The sequence below is a fragment of the Kryptolebias marmoratus genome, linkage group LG8, assembly GCF_001649575.2.
Source record: "Kryptolebias marmoratus isolate JLee-2015 linkage group LG8, ASM164957v2, whole genome shotgun sequence".
NCBI classification, from domain to species: Eukaryota; Metazoa; Chordata; class Actinopteri; order Cyprinodontiformes; family Rivulidae; genus Kryptolebias; species Kryptolebias marmoratus.
The window spans coordinates 4498516-4512750 of record NC_051437.1 but is presented as its reverse complement, the minus strand read 5'-3'; the positions used below and the strand labels follow the sequence as shown (position 1 = coordinate 4512750).

The following is a 14235-nucleotide window of genomic DNA, read 5'->3' as shown; positions in this document are numbered from 1 at the left end:
GCCACAGCTCCGATAAGCCACCTCAACAATGGAGGCACGAAACATGGCCCACTTGGACTCAATATCCCCCACCTCCCCTGGAACATGTTCAAAGTCCTCCCGGAGGTGGGAGTTAAAGCTCCGCCTAACAGGAGACTCTGCCAGACGTTCCCAACAGACCCTCACAATACGTTTGGGCCTGCCAGGTCTGACCTGCATCCTCCCCCACCACCGGAGCCAACTCACCACCAGGTAGTGGTCAGTTGACAGCTCCGCCCCTCTCTTCACCCGAGTGTCCAAAACATGCGGCCGCAGATCAGATGAAACGACAACAAAGTTGATCATTGAACTGCGACCTAGGGTGTCCTGGTGCCAAGAGCACATATGGACACCCTTATGTTTGATCATGGTGTTCGTTATGGACAATAACGAACATAGCTAAAGGTTCCTAAATGTGCAAAATATCAATGTTTAAATTAAAAAACAACAATGAAACAAATTGCTATTTAAATTTTATTATTTGGAAAATTGAGTCTCAAAAGTTCAAGATACATTTCAATAACAAGTGCACACCAATTCAAAGTAAATATGTCATATATGGCATAAGAACTGTCAAAATGTTTTATTTACACCAACGAGAAACTCAAACCAGCAGCATGAAACTCACATCAGCAAAAATGACAGGTTCAAGTAAGACATTTCATTACATTTTATGTTAGTCTTTTAAATTAAAAAGCATTTCTTAAGGAAAAAAAAACATTAATAAGCAATTATTTATCAACAGAAAATGTTACATAGAGAAACATTTTGTCATCAAACCTACCAAATCAGCTCAATGTGCAAACTTAAATAGATTTAACAGGCATAATATACAAAGAATTTAACACTGATAAATGTAAAAGCTGATGGCAACAAAAACACAAAAACTGCACAAATGAGTCACTGCTTTCAAAAATATTTAAAATAGAATTGCATCAAGAAGCACATTTTCACAATTAACACAATAAAAGAAAACATGAGTTCGCAATAAGCCATTTGAGACTAAATTAATCTTTTTTTGTTTGTTTTGTTTTGGAAAACAACACAAAATAATGTTAGATTTTTTAGATTTCTTCCAGTTACATAAGCGGTAACAAACTGTACCGGACTCCACTTTTCTACTACCAGGATCTATACTACGCAACGTCACCGTGCGACACAGAAGAACAAAACACAGGAAGTGTGGATGACTGTACGGCAAATCCATCAAGAATGATTTCTGAGCTACAGCATTTTAAATAAAATTATGTACAACATCAAGGCTGCAGTCTGTGGCATCTGAATGTCGCTTACTGTAAGTTAGTTGGCTCAGTCACAGTTCACAAACATTTGAAACCAAATCACTAGCAACTAAATAACCTAAAATCACCTTCCTAAAGCCTACTCCTGACATTTCGGATGTGTGGAGAATAAAACAACTACATACAGTTCAAAAACTACTTCACACTACATTTCAAAACAGTGCCTTGCTTCTCCCCCCAGCGGACATGTTTGGGTACATATCACTGACAGCACTGATCAGATGAGTACATTATTTGTTATGTGGTGGCATTACACAAGAGACAAGAGGGAAATTTCAAGGTGCATACAAGTGAATTGTTGTACAGTCATTTGTTGGTGTGTGGAATGAGATTGTGTGCGCGGGTGCAGAACACATGCAGAAATTTGTCAGAACCTTTTGTAAACAGGCTGGAATCGAAAAATCTGGTACTCAAATCAAGGCCGGACCAGTAAAACTTGTCAGTATTACAAGTCATCCTTTCATACACGAGTTCCCAGGTCTGAACAGGTGGTTGTAGTCTCCCGTAAACTTGTGCATTTTGTTTCTCAGTGTTGGTCAGGTGCTGAGTACAATCATCCATTCTGTGTTGCTGTGACTGTATTTTTATGCCTGAGTGTCTGCCTCTTAATGTATGTTATTGTGGGTGTACCAGTGTGTCGAAAACTGCCTTTTCTTTGCTGTGATGTGGGTCAGACTATAGGAAAGCACTTGGGTTTGCTCGTGGATCCTTCTGGTTTCTGTAGCGCACAGCCAGCCACACTCCCAGGATCTGTGGGAGAAGGATGACAGACAACAAAGATTATTAAAAGGCTTTATGCTGCATGTCGTTGGGGTAAAGGTTAGAATCTATTTTTTAATGCTTCGCTATGTGGACATGAACAGTGAATCATGTCAGAAATCATTATTTTATGTCATGTTGAGGAATGCAAAAGGTGGAACTGCGAAGTGCGAAAATTCAGCTGGCGGAGAATTTATGGCGCTCACACAACAGAGACAAGAACAAGATGGCTGGCTGAGACATACAGACTGCTCCTTCTGCATTGAAAACCAATGTTTGGAAGTACTTTGGTTCCTATGAAGTTAAAAGAACAAAACTATGTTGACAAGAGCTCCACTATATGCCAGTTCTGTACACGTTTCCACCTGGAGGAGGAAGAAGAGAAAACTGCCGTTGCTAACAGAGGATCGTCGAGCGACACATCAAAGTTTCCACCTATCATCGAAAAGCTGAAGAGAATTACAAAATTCACTGCAACTGATGTTGTGAAAAATTTGTCTGCATTCAAACAAAGTCATGGAAACACTGAAGAAAGCGGGTAAGATAGCTTTAGCATGATGAATCAGAATCTTATGTCACTGTACTCAACATTTGAACTTCTTTCATTTAATTCCCAAACTTTTGTTTGAAAACTCTTTTAATACTGCAGCGTGAGAACAAAAATACTGTTGTTTCAGAGAGATGCTATGCTCAGGATTTAGTTTGAAGCATAAATCATGAATAATCGTGTTATAAATGCTTTACAGTTTTATGAAACTGTATCAAAATAAATTGTGAGGTGCCTAAAGATTCCCACCCATACAGATTACCAGACAGCAAATGGAAAAAGAATTGCTTTCCCCTGAAGTCCTATTTCACATATGCTGCAACTAAAAATAAAAAAGATGACAAGACAAAATATCTTCTGAATTAGATCTGTGCTGGGCTGACTGAGGTTAAACGTGTGGTTTTAAGATTTTATCATATGCCAGGCCTTCAGTTAGACTATGCCCCTCCCATACAACAGGTGTGTTCAGACTACAAGAAAACTCATTATTAAGGATAGTTCCTCTTTGTTCTTGTGTCCACCACTCAGGATAAAACTGATTTTATTGTCTTTTTTAGCTCCAACTTAAGAGTAGAAGTTTGAGAGTCACTGGTGCATTAGTTAACCCTACTAGGTGAACAACGGAACAAATGAATAATGGAATGGACTGTGTGAAAATTAGTCAACAACAGTTTGACATTAGCTCCACAAAACCTGACCAAATACATAAGAACAATGTGATTCTGAAGCCTAGGGTTCATTGAACTCAAATGTCACAGAGGAATAACAATGGGATAACTGTTTACCCCGCATGCAACTTCTGAGGAAAAAGTAGCTGATTTACAGGCACCTAACTAGACAACTATCAGTTAAAAAATCTTAAAGCTAATGGTAGCTCTCAGAGATATAATGCCGATGAAAGAAAACACACCAATTTGTCTAAATACGTATACTAGTGAAAACAATGTGTAACCTTGGAGGCTGCACAGCGTGTTTGGGAAATGAACTCTTACCTCTGAGAAGCTGAAGAACAGACCAACGCCCCCAAGGATCTTTAGAGCCTCTGTTGCATGATGCAGCATCTTATCCCCACAGGCTAAACACTTACTTTCCTTTTTGCAGCTCTGGAGTGTAAGACATACAGATGTAGAAAAAAACCTCAATAACAAAAAAAAATCCATTTAGTGATCAGCGGGATTAGTCAATAGTTCGTCATCTAAGCCAGTATCAGAATGATCTCCAGGAAACATAGATTTTCTGATGGTAATTGTGAAAACGTCATACATTTACACGGCATTGCTGAGATCACAATCACTATTTAGAAAAGACCGCAAAAAATGTTGAATCTGCTGTAGATCTGTGGATCTTTGTATTTCAATGACATGTGTGCAGACACTTTAGTCTCAATCACGAGAACTGTTTCATCCAAGCTGGTGAATACACATCATGTTTGCTTGGACCGGCCTCTGTCCCAAGAGATGGTGTAGCTCCGTGTCAGAAGCTAAAATAAAAAGAGTGAGCAGCACAAACAGCACTCTGTGATCAACCATTATTACTGCTGTTCATCTACTCAAGCGAGCGCAGAAAAACTGTTGACTGCAGCCGTCTGTAGTGTGCCCGAAGGATTTCACACAGACACTGGGCGTTTCCAAAAATTTCCACTCTGAGACCTGGATTCAAAAAGTTTCGATGACAGAGAAAACCGTTGCTGTTGTTGTGTACACAGATGGCTGAAACACAACAGAAATGTTACGGGTTCACTTTAAAATGGTGCTGTGTAAACAGGGTCTAAGCTTCCACAATTTATTCTGGGGGAAAAAAGGTCCACTTTGTTCAACAATGATAAGTATGACATTTAAAACTTACAGCAGTGCAACTTTGCAAATCAGCTTCATACAGTGGGGTGCTGTCACTGTTGTTAAACAGCCCACAGCAATTCAGCTGGTTCTCCAGGTCGATCTTGGTATTGTTCTCCAGCATCCCCCAGGTTGAGTTCAGAAGCACCACCTGGAAAAGAAAAACAAAAATAAATAAATAAATACACACAATATTTTCAAAATCCATTTATACAAAGATTTATACAAAGATAATTCTTTCCTTTGTATTTTAAATCAAAAATAGTTAACTCACTTGCTGTCTTTGGTTCATGGCCAAACAAGAACATGAAACTCCAAATTGGAACAGGAACACAATGAACAGAATGACCATGTACTGTAGGAAAGTCAAAGAAACAATGCAACAACGAGAAGAAAAAAACAAAACAAAGACTGACCTTAAAACGATTAAAATATATTAGTTTGTTTATTAAATACCTAACATTTGAGCTAAAATTAACAGTGTAATGCATACTATGAAGAAGTCCCACAAAGGGACAAACCAAACATTCATTAGAAAACTAAAGATTAAAAATCTGGGATGATTCAGTCTGCTCCAGTTAAAGGAAAGGATACAAAGAAGAGCATGACTTGGTGGTGGTGTACCGCTCCGATGAGCCCTACAATGGCGATGAGCAGAAGGAAGACACCCACTGCTATGACCCCTCCGATGATGTGGATGCTCGACACCAAGCCAAAACCTTTCCCCCATGCTGCAACACCAATCAGTAGGAGCCCAACGAGCTGGAATCAGCAGAAGAGAAGGAGTTACCCACAGCTGGCTGCAGTGAGACACATCGGACTGAACAAAGTTCATCACAAAGTGTTCATCTCACAGCATGAACGCATGATTAACGCCACCATAAACTTGTAATCACCAGACTTTATGGGCCATTATGATGGGTGGAGGTTACGTGTGGGGCAGGCCAGCAAATATTTTAAGCTTGGTGTGAACTGGTTCACAGGCCGCTGACTCATAATGCTCATTATCTGAAAGAGCTGCATTGTTTGTGATCATCTTAAACACAATAAAAAACAAAACTACATTCTTGTTTGTTTTGCTTCTTTAATTGGTAAGTTACACAGAGCCCTGTGATCTCTACAGTGTACAAACTACAGACAGAGAACTGGATCAATGCAACAGAATCTACTGTAAAACGCTGAATGTCATAAAGTTTGTTCAAATGAACATGAGCTCTGATAAATCTGTCTGTCTTAACACTTTAGATGTTTTTCACACAATACAATATTTAGAACTGAGTTAGTCAGATCTGCAAGCACTCTTAAAGCACTAAATGTTCTGTTAGACTGAACCACTGTTGGTTGTATTTTTCCTAAATTTGTCACTATTCAATAGTTTTCACATATTTTTCTATTGAACTGGTAAAGTTTTATTAATCTAACTTATAAATAGTCGGCTTTTAAGTAAATATATTGTAATTACATGATAAAAAATGGAACTTAGACAAATAAGCATGAAAAATTAAGAAAAACAGAAGTTGGAAGAAGAAACATCTGTAAAAATCTGTAAAAACACAAGTCATAGAACCATATTTGTATAATGGTCTGATAAAGGTGTTTATTTTTACCTTTATTGTGAATTTACAAGACTTCACAAGTTCCTGCTCTTTCATAAGAAAGTCAAGAGCAGACGTGTTCTGTATAAACATTTTTTCTGATGGTTTTCTCGAGATCACAAGTTATTTCTCACAAAACAACGATTACGTTTTCTTGAGATAACGAGATAATTATCTTTTCTTGAATGCTTATGATCAGTTCTATTTCATCCCTACTGACCGCCAGAGGACGGTGCTGAAAGCACTGAATGTTCCCTTCGCGCATGCGTCGTTCGAGTAGTAATACCAACAGAGTCACACCTGTGACACGTCGGATGATCACCCAGTCTATATATACTGACGTCATCCGAGGCTCTGTTCCTCATTTCCTCTCGCGTTCGGTTTGTTGTATGGCTTCGGCCTTGGATAATCGTACCGTCGGCGGACGCCCAATTGCCTGTTGGCGAGAGTAGCGGTGAGTCGCCCTCCTAAGGGCTGCGACGATTGATCTTCATTGAAGGTAATTCTGCTGTTTGTTGGTGGTGACAGTGTTTGCACCTCCTCTCCCAACTCACAGCGCCTGACTTCTGTGTTTGGAGCTTGACTAACGGCATTTGCATTTTGCTTTAATTGGTGACGGCAGCGTTTTCGCCCCCTCTCCCAGTTTTGTTTTTTTCGTCCTGTTATTTGTACGTAACTGGCGGTGTCAGCCCCTCTGTTGCTATATTTTATAGTGATTTGTGACGGTAGCATCACTGCCCCATCTCCCGATCTTAGCCTGTTCGTTCTGCCTGTGGTTGTACCCAGGTCAGTTTCAAACATGGATGGCTCCCACTGTTGTGCGGATTGTGGGGCCGTGCTACAGGTAGATGATGGCCACGACCTGTGCCCTGCCTACCTTGGGCATGATCATCCGAAGGAGGCCCTGTCGGAGGCCCCTGCATGACCTGCAGTTACATGCCCTGTGCTGTGAGGGTGACTCGGCTGGCCCAATTGCGCCCCGGGGGTGGCAATGAATTTCCACCTTCTGGACAGGTGGCGCTCGAAGTGCCAGAATGAGGCCAGAGTTTCTGTGGCGCCTCCTAAGAAGAGGCGAGCTAAGTCTGATCAGGGCCTTTCCACGAGAGTTGATGGATGCCTCTGCCTCTCACTTTAGGAGTGAGGAGGAGGCACAGTCATCTCGTGCAGAGACTGGCTCACTCTTTATCTCAGAGTGCAGCTAGTGACAGCTCTATGTGGGACATCATGCGTATAGCATTGAGGCAGCTGGACGTCCCGCAAATGGGGGAGTCCGCTCCTGGAAGCACCTTTTTAAGGCGCGGACGGGCCCCTTATTCCTTCTGTCTCCCCATCAGAGGAGTACCTTAAAGAGTTACACGCCTGTGGGCGGGACCCTAGAGCCTTTTCACGCCTCTCCACGGATGGTCGCGTGTTGGCAGCTATGCATGAGTCGGTTAAGGCAGGCCTGGATTGTATGCCTGCGGTTGGACCTGCAATAGCCTCACTCATTGTGTCATCAGATGAGGCTCTGCGTCATGATGTTCGGTGCCCACGGGCTCGATGTCGTGTTACAGATGACTTCCTCTGTAAAGCTTATAATGCCGGGGCGCGTGCTGGCTGACAGGGCAATTCTTTGGCGGACCTGTTTGCCCTCTCTTCATCCCTACAAGACACTAGTGGTGCCACGACAGCAATTGGCTTTAGTGATGCGGCACATCAGGCTTTTGCACTGATGACCAGGGAGCTTGGGAGCGTAATGTCTTTTCTGGTTCAAGCTCTTCCGCAGGTCTGGCTGGCTCAGTCTACTTTGGCTGAAACATGCCGTCGGACCCTCCGTAGTGTTCCTGTGGTACCTGGGGAGTTGTTTAGTCTGGCTGCCTTGGAAGCACTGGAAAGGACTGTTCAGGCTGCAGTATTCAGCCGCCACCTTGAGGTTGTGATCGGCCTAGTGGATTTAATCCTTGGGTTGCACGGCAGAGACTCAGCAGGGACTTTCGTAAGCCAGTCCGCCAACCAGCCAGGCAGGCCTGTGCTGCAGACTCTGGCCGCCGCCCCACCAGGGCCCCTAGGGGCCATGGGGACAGGCGGTGATGCCACCAGGCCAACCGTCAGATATTTTTCTCATCAGCAGCTCAGCTCCATGGGTGATTGCCACTCTGACCCATGGTTACCGGCTACAGTTCTGACGGCGGCCTCACATGTCATGCCGGGTCAGGGTGACAGTAATTGCCAACCCGGTGAAAGCTCGAGCACTGGACCAGGAGCTTTCCACCCTCCTGGCCAAGGGTGCAATCGAGGCAGTGGACCCTCTGCAGCAACCATGGGGCTCCTATTCAACATACTTCCTCGTGCCCAAAAAGACGGGTGGATTTCGTCCCATTTTGGATCTTGGGGGACTGAATCAGTACTTAAAGGTACTGCCCTTTCACATGCTCATTCTTCAGACTGTTACCAGGGACGAGTCGTTTACCTTAATAAACCTGACAGATGCGTACTCTCATGTACCTATGGCAACAGAGCATCACCTGTTTCTCCGGTTTGCCTATCGGGGTCGCAGTTGGCAGTTCCGGGTGCTCCCGTTTGGCCTCTATCTCTCCCCGAGGGTCTCCTTTGGTGCAGGCGGACCTAAAGTGGCTCTCTTGTAAGACTGCCTTTTTGTTAGCTATCGTCTCAGCTAAGAGGGTTGGGGAGCTACATGCTCTTTCTGTCAGTCCCTCAGGTCAGATGGGTTCCGGATGGCTCTGGTGTTACCTTGTGGCCCAACACTGCATTTGTGCCTAAGGTGCTATCATGTTCTCATTGTAACTAGCCACTGAGATTGGCAAGGTTTCGGCCTACATCAGGAGTGGCTGGGGATAGGCCCGAATTATTGTGCCCAGTCAGGGCACTGGAGGCATACATTGCATCTACTGCAGGTATACGACACTCAGACCAGCTGTTCTTGTGCTATGGAGGTCCAAGGCTAGGTTGTCCTCTTTCCAAGCAGCGCCTCTCCCACTGGATTGTGGATGTCATCTGCCACGCCAACAATGTGGGATGCTGCTCCCTGCCGATCGGCGTAAAGGCACACTCTATCCGGAGCGTCTCCGCTTCCTTGTCAGCTATGAGGGCAGGGGTTCCGCTGGACACAAGATGTGCTGCTGCATCATGGGCTTCTCAAAGCACATTCACCAGATTTTACAGGGTTAATGTGGCCACCCCTCATCCCCTGAGTCAGGTTCTTCTGCAAGGGTCCTCAGCGTCTCCTCAGTGAGTTTGGGCTCAGGTTTCCTTGTGACATCGCTGGTATTAGTCATTCAGTGCTTTCAGCACAGCCCTCTGGCAGTCAGTAGGGATGAAATAGAACGAAAGTTACGTATGTAACTACGGTTCTATGAATCCCGGATGACCGCCAGAGTTTCTCTGTCGCGAGAAGATTCTGCAGGAACAAAGCCTTGGATGACGTCAGTATATATAGACTGGGTGATCATCCGACGTGTCACAGATGTGACTCTGTTGGTATTACTACTTGAACGACGCATGTGCGAAGGGAACATTCAGTGCTTTCAGCACCACCCTCTGGCGGTCATCCGGGATTCATAGAACCGTAGTTACATACATAACTTTCGTTTCTCAGTGTTCTTAAAACCTTTCCAAGAACGGACTCAAGCTAAAAATGTCAGATCGTGGAGAACCTGGCATAGATGAACGCATCAGTTTTACTTCTGTCGAGGTCTACCACAGGCAGAAATTGCGATGTGTTTGTCTTGTAGAGATAACTTCCATATCAGCCCTCATCATTTAAGGAGACTGCTGGGTTAGGATTACATTTGTGCAGCTGTTACTTTCTCCATTTATTAGTTGGTCGAAATAAACAACACAGAGGTAAAAAAAAAAGGAAATTCTCAAAGTCAAAGATAAAATCTGTATGTTGAAGCCTTCAAAAAAACAATATCTAGATGGATGGATGGATGGATCTATCTATAAAAAATTGAAAACTTTTCTCAGGGGCTGGAAATAACGGTTTTCATGGACAGTTCTAAGGTTTTTACAAACAGAACCTTGAGTATTTAGACTTGCATGTTTTTTTGTGCTTCAATTATCCTCTCATCTCCTAAAATAACACATGAAGTATTTCCAACTATTTCAGGGTTCACCCTTTATTTCTCATTAGTAATGACCACTACTCTACTTACCCAAAGCTTTGTGTTGCTTTGTGTAACTCAAAAGTTAGTTTCAACACATTTTCACAACTTGCTACAGAGTTACAATTCTCAGTAACACACATCTTCCTTTAACTTTTACAGACCTTTGTTAACCAGTGCTGACAGACAAGAACTAGCAGGGATTATTTGTTATAATGGAGACCTAAAACTAATAAATTATTAACATATCAGGGTGCGGCGAATAGTCAGAATCATCGATGACGCCTATTGTGGCAGCCCTACATCGTACTGCAGCAAGATCACCCTGACTGCGAACCTGCAACATGGATTCGCCAAGGAGACCTGGTTGGTAATCAAACTGAATAAACACAGTCTCACTGTTTCTAACAATATTCCCAGACACTAGGCAGTTGCTCAAATGAACTATCATTCACCTCTCAAACTTTGAAAACCACGGCAAAGTTCAAACAAAACAGGTGAACCTAAAACCACAGTAAGTGTTGTCCTCTGCAGCACTGGTGTCCAAACGGAGGTCATATTTTACACCATAGAGGGCCCAGACTGAAGTCCTTCCAAAACATCTCAGTTGTAATATGAGCAACACTAGTGGACTATTACTGGAAGACTTTTCTCTATTTCAGAACGTTTTGTTCACATGGGGATCATCTCAGTCAGGTATGTGCTGCAGGACGTCAGCTGTGAATGTGTGCAGGTTTCAGTTTTCTGAATAGATCCGTGTTTTAAATTCTTTTAGCATTAGGTCGACTGGGACAGCAAAGTTTGAAGCATTTTGTCACAGCCTCACTCTTCAGGTGAGATGATGACACAGTTCACTATTGTTTGTCAGAAATGGCAGACTTATAAGGAAATTTCATTTTTGAAGGAAGGTTTTGTTTAATATGTTTGATTACTCAGTCTACCTGCCTATTGCAACCAAAATACCGTACCCTTAAAGGCAAAACTTCACAAAATAAAATATCTTATTAGGAGTCAACAGTAAATGAAGTCAGGGCACATTTAATTTTACAGTGTTACATCTAAACCAAACTGTTGGTAGATGATGAACTATTAAAGTACTAATTATGTAAGAAAGATGAAGACACCTTTTCATTTTTCAGTTCATTTTTAAGTGTGTGAAACCTTACTGTGAGTATCACAGATTGTTTATATTATAGCCTAACATTAAGCCTGAATAAATGTGACCTAATAATTCCAGTTCTCTCTAAAAAGCAGATAAAAAAATTTAATAAATAGTTGGATATGTGTTTTTATCACCTACCATCAAAAGACGAATAATGTTTTTGCCTGTGTGTGTGTCTGTTAGCAAAATATCTCAGAAACCACTAGACTACTTTTAATTAAATTAATCATTGGATTTACATCTACAGCTGACTTACTTTTGGAGTCAATTCAATTCAAGATGGCCGCCACAGCTAATCGATATTAACCAACACCAGAGTAGCTCCCACTCAGTTAATGTTTACAGACACAGAGTTCTGATGTGGTAGTAGCGGAGTTGTTCATAACGCTGAGCCTGTCATCGAGATAGCGCATGTGACTGCGCATAATAATGCTATTTTCAAGGTTTGACCGAAACAGCTACAAGTTTCTCACCACACGATGATCTCAGTTTAAAACTGTGGCATGAACTGCGGCAGGCGATAAGCATTTCTTCAATGAATGCCAAGCCTGTAATTAGTTATGAACGTAATAGATTCACAGTGAGTTTACGTAAGTAAGAAGCCCTTGAGCTGACAACAACATCTCATGACTGCGGACACATGAGCTGATTAGTGCTGGTGAGACTGAGCTCTGTGACTGATAACACGGTGAATAAAGCAGATAATCATCTAAAACTTTCGCACTAGCCTCGAAGCTAGCGGCAGAGTTTATACGCATAATGGCGAAAGCTAGCAGGCTAATGGCAACTACTCGCTACATTTCTATCTAAACCCACGCTAGAAAAAATAGTGACACCTTATAAACTATTCATTATTAGGATAGTATACAAACCAATCATTTGTGCAACGGAACCAGAGGGCATGTGAAGTAAAATGTGACAACATCAGTACTTTTTATGCGCTAAAGCTAACATGCTAAGCTAGCTCTTCGTCAGAATGACGCCACTTCATTCAGCAGCTGGTTAGCTTCCATTAATGAATACTCACCATGTAAACAACATTCAGGGAACACAGCGCGTTCTTGGAACAGGTGAAGCCGCCGCACACCATATTTGAAACTAGGTTTCCCGGCTGTGTGAAAGAACGAGAGTAAAAATGTCTGCTGTCAGGTTGTGAGCTGCGCTGCCTGATCCGATGCCTATCTGCAACCAGCGGAAAGGCCGTGCTAACTCCGTCAGCAGCACGCTGCACAGCGTCAGGGTGGCGGACGGAGTCCTCCTTCCTGAGCTCAGGAGCTGCTGGAGCGACAGCCCTGACACTATTTTTCTTTCACAGGGATTCTTTGGATTCTTTTTAAATCCCAAAAGTTTCTGTTTCTACAAGTGGGTATATATTATGACATAAAACAAAAGTATAAAGTAAGATATAAATGAATAGAAATTACATGGTGTTTACTTGATACACACGCACACACACACCAACACATGCAGTGCCAGTCATCAGATACTCAGCTGGTTTAATAACCTGACCAACAGAGGAAATAGAAGCCACTGACATCAAGACACGAAAGCTCCTCACAATGCACGGAGGGTTTCACTTTAAGTCCAGCACCCTGAGACTGTACACTAATGCCCCTTTTCCACCAGCTCTAAAGGTCCCGGCTCCACTCTACTCGGCTTGCTGTGTGCACGTTTCCACCGGCAGTTTTTCGAGGCCGGTCCCTGCTTTTTTGGTCCCTGCTTCAGAGTAGGGCCAGCCAGGCCAGCCCTGCTTTCATGGGTGATGCAAGCTTAGCTCCTGTTCACTCATTGGTCGTGGGTGTGGCCAGATGCAAACATACAGAGCGAACGGTAGGACTATAAATAACAGTGTTAGCTTACCCTGCAACGTTTATGCCGTCTGTCCCCCAGCTGAAAGTAAAGTCTGAAGTCTCCGGCGGATAACAGCTGTCCTACTCCGCACAACAATCACGGCATCCAGAGCATTTCTTCCACTGCGCCTTTCTTCCTGAAGTCTCAGGAGAATCTCCATAAGTTTAAAAAATAGCAACAACACAGGGCCAACGTTGTCTATAGCGCTTCCGTTGTTTCCATAAATTGCATCAAGTTTCAACTGAAAGTTGCACCCACACTGCCCCCCCCTCCCACCCCCAGCCCCCAGCCCCCATGATCCTGGAGTACATCAGGAAAAAAGCCCCCAATGACGATCTGCTGAGCGAACGTCTCAGGCAGCAGAAACCCAACGTGGAAGAGGAGAAAAAGGAACCATCATGGAAGGACAAGCCCCTGCACAGTATGTACCACTGGCAGATTGAGGAAGTGGCTGATATCAACAAATCCTACCAGTGGCTAGAAAGGGCAGGACTGAAGGACAGCACAGAGGCACTAATCATGGCAGCATGAGAGCAATAGAGGCTGGGGTCTATCATACCAGCCAGGACCCAAGATGCAGGCTGTGTAAAGATGTCTCTGAGACAGTCCAGCAGGATGTAAGATGCAGGCAGGCAAAGCGTACATGGAACGCCATAACCAAGTGGTTGGAATAGTGTACGGGAACGTCTGTACCAAGTATGGACTGGAAGTCCCACAGTCAAAGTGGGAGACTCCACCTAAGGTGGTGGAGAATGGCAGGGCTAAGATACTGTGGGACTTCCAGATCCAGACTGACAAACTGACTAACCAACCAGACATGGTGGTGTAGATGAGATACAGAAGAAAGCAGTGGTGATAGATGTAGCAGCAGTGGTGGGATGTAACGAAGTACAAGTACTTCGTTACTGTACCTAAGTACGTTTTTCATGTATCTGTACTTTACTTAAGTATTTTTAAACGTGGGTACTTTCGACTTTTACTTCGCTACATTTTACAGTAAGTATCTGTACTTTCTACTACACTACATTTTTATAATGTGTTGAAGTAAAAAGTAAATTCACGTC

General features: G+C 43.2%; 1 protein-coding gene across 1 annotated transcript; it reads right to left on the bottom strand.

Moving 5' to 3' along the window:
- Positions 1-474: 474 nt before the first annotated feature.
- On the bottom strand, positions 475-12580 carry tspan31 (tetraspanin 31). Its single transcript, XM_017436475.3, has 6 exons — positions 12348-12580; positions 5055-5222; positions 4735-4815; positions 4471-4611; positions 3618-3728; positions 475-2069 (listed from the first exon to the last, which is right to left on the bottom strand). The coding sequence occupies exons 1-6, from the start codon at positions 12408-12410 to the stop codon at positions 1995-1997; spliced, it is 639 nt and encodes a 212-aa protein (XP_017291964.1). The 5' UTR covers positions 12411-12580; the 3' UTR covers positions 475-1994.
- Between the last annotated feature and the right edge of the window lie 1655 nt (positions 12581-14235).

What these genes read in the sequence shown, in the direction of transcription:
- tspan31 (XM_017436475.3), bottom strand. Translation starts at nt 12,410, where the DNA reads ATGGTGTGCGGCGGCTTCACCTGTTCCAAGAACGCGCTGTGTTCCCTG. An exon ending in CCATGAACCAAAGACAGCAA is followed by an intron (nt 4,612 to 4,734) that starts GTGAGTTAACTA and finishes TTTCTTTTCCAG; the next exon opens with GTGGTGCTTCTGAACTCAAC. An exon ending in TGTTCTTCAGCTTCTCAGAG is followed by an intron (nt 2,070 to 3,617) that starts GTAAGAGTTCAT and finishes CTTCTCCCACAG; the next exon opens with ATCCTGGGAGTGTGGCTGGC.